The following is a 2,761-nucleotide window of genomic DNA, read 5'->3' on the forward strand; positions in this document are numbered from 1 at the left end:
CGTGCGTGCGTGCGTGCGTGCGTGCGTGCGTGCGTGCGTGCGTGCGTGCGTGCGTGCGTGCGTGTGTGTGTGCACGCGCGTCAGAAGTAGCACCACATGCAAAAGCAGGATAAGCCTCAGTACAGTGAGAGAAATACAAGTGCCTCTAACCTCTCTTTCACATTACAATGCTGCTTGAAGGACTTCAGTCTCCTGGGTACCAAGGTAGGTAAATTTAAAAGGTCAAAGAGAAAAAAAAAAAAAAAAACTCAATTTCTCAGAATGTTCCTTGATCCACTTTCTCCTGCAGAAAGGTGGAATTGTCTTTGTTTTTTGTTCTTCACTCATCTGGCTTATTAGGCTTTACAGGAAAAGTACTGAATTACATGTGTCTGATATTATATGAACTGTTTTGTCTTGTAGGTCCCGTTAGGGTTTTGCCAGTCTTTTCAAGATTTTTTTTTTTTTTTTTTTTAATTGATGAAGTTTAACGCTCCTGTTTCTGGTACTTTCTGTAGATATGTAATTGGTTTGTAATTGACTGTAGTGGAAACCTGTGAAACAAATTCAGTGACTTGCTAAAATGAAAGAAAAATAATCCTTAAATGCTTGTAAATACTAATTTTGCTTGAAGTCGATTGTATATTTATCTAAATTTACAACTCATCTCCCAGTCCATTAGGGTTTTATTTTTTTTTAATTATCATTTTGTACCTGTGTTTCAGAATGAGTCGAGGAACATCGAGATGCTTGCGGCAGCCTGTGCAGTGGGACTGAGCAGCTGCTTTGCTTCCCCAATAGGAGGTGAGTTTGCAGGACAAATTAATTGTTTTGCTTACTGTAAATTTGATTAGAATTAATTGGACTAATCTAATTCAAAGTCATTTTAAAAACAACTGTTGGCCACCATTCCAATTACAGTAAAGGAATTAAAATAGACTTGATGAAATGTATTTAAAGAGCAGATCAGTTTTTCAAGGCTGTTGTTACAAGATATACTTAATTTCAAAGTTTTACTTTGTTTATTCTTACTATTGAACCAACTTTTGTATCAAAGTTAAAATCTGTGAAACTGTGAAATATTTAACCAAAATCTTTGATCTAAAATTCTTCAAAACACATTGAGCTACCTGATCCAAAATATGAGATGTGGGGGGACTTGCTCAAAGAAGCAGTTTTTACATCTCACACCATATTGCGATGTTCAACCATCACACATTTAAACAACTCTCTTCTATTCCCTTAATGTCTGTAGGAAAAATATGTCACAATTTATTGCTCTGCCTTGTTGCAGGTGTGTTGTACAGTATTGAAGTAACATCCTCATTCTTTGCTGTGAGGAACTACTGGAGAGGGATCTTTGCAGCTACCTTCAGTGCCTTCTTCTACAGAGTACTGGCTGTCTGGTACGGAGACGAAGGTAACGTCCGTTTATATCAGGCCGTTAACCAACCACCTAAACATCTCAGCAGTTTAATGCTGTACATAATTGCACCACACATCTTCTATAATCAAAGCAAAACACCATCTGCTAAAACTTAAAAAATGTTAAACTGTTAAAAGAATGTTTGTCCGAATATTAAAAATTAGTGTGCATGTAAGATTGGAAGAAGTTTAGCATAAATATGATGTTACTGAAGTTTACGTTACCACAATTTTATGTTAAGTATATTTTATCTATTATTTATTAGTTTGGAAACACATGTTCAGGTCCTTTGAGGTCCAGCTACATCAAGAACTTAATTACAACAAACATATTATAGTTCAGCAACATTGACATATGATAAAACATTTTCAAGTGCATGCAAATGTTGTAAACCGCTATATTTTATTCTTTTGTTGTATTTAAGTATATTTAACTATATTTAAAGGGGTTAGGTGACATCTTGCATGACACTGCATTTGAATTTTATTTTATCTTTTGCACCACTGGTTAGTACCTTTTTAGACATTCAGACTTTTAAAATAACTTCTTTCTCAAATTGCTACAGAATTTTAAATTGATAATAATGGGAGTTTCACTCCAGCATCATAAATACTGGCAGCTACAATTGTAAGTTGTTGGAAGCCATTTGAAATAATATTCTCAGCTTGTTAAATTATCCTGTAATGACTAATAAGTAACTTATCAAACAGCAGGAAGAGCCTGAACTGTATGACTCAATACTTATGTCTGAATCCACTCTGTGTATTATGGCACACATCATTAGCTTTCTGAGAAGTTAACATGTCCTGTTGGTAGTAATAACATCTGAATTCAACGGAATATGAGAAACTCTGGTGGCAGATTGAAATGTATTACCAGGAAAAAGAATTAGTTTGCAGAGCTGCACTTCTAACTCACCAAGCTGCAGGTCCCAAGTGATCTGTTAGCTACTACCGTTTATTTCCCACACCTAATTTTCTCTACCCATCTGTCTACTGTGTGCTGGCAGGACTTCTGGTCTGCAGGGCAAGCTTGCTTTTTATAATTAGAAACAAAGCATGAACTGTTATTGTACCTGCACAGAAAACTGAAACAGCTACAATTAAAACCTTCAATGTGGACCTCACCTTATCAATTTTGTGTGTTTTATTGTGACTTGTTCTAATTTCTAACTTCTGTATGTTTCTGTTTATTCAGAGGCCATCACGGCACTTTTCAGCACCCATTACCATTTGAATCTTTCCTTTCACCTTAAGGAGCTTCCTGCCTTCATTGTCCTTGGGTGAGTTTTCCTCCAGGTCAGAGGTCATCAACCTGTGGCTCTCTGGACCTTTCACAATGGATTTTAATAACGTT

General features: G+C 36.1%; 1 protein-coding gene across 1 annotated transcript in view; it reads left to right on the top strand.

The window, feature by feature from the left end:
* Positions 1-2,761, top strand: part of LOC103131684 (chloride channel protein 2-like) — a gene marked incomplete at its 3' end in the record, with an annotated part of 85,497 nt that overhangs the window by 72,057 nt on the left and 10,679 nt on the right. The window contains exons 7-9 of the mRNA XM_016666834.1: positions 654-783; positions 1,274-1,399; positions 2,603-2,687. Coding sequence (XP_016522320.1) covers positions 654-783; positions 1,274-1,399; positions 2,603-2,687 — 341 coding nt within the window. The remainder of the gene's footprint in view (positions 1-653; positions 784-1,273; positions 1,400-2,602; positions 2,688-2,761) is intronic.

This window comes from Poecilia formosa, unplaced genomic scaffold (assembly GCF_000485575.1).
Source record: "Poecilia formosa unplaced genomic scaffold, Poecilia_formosa-5.1.2 Scaffold811, whole genome shotgun sequence".
NCBI classification, from domain to species: domain Eukaryota; kingdom Metazoa; phylum Chordata; class Actinopteri; order Cyprinodontiformes; family Poeciliidae; genus Poecilia; species Poecilia formosa.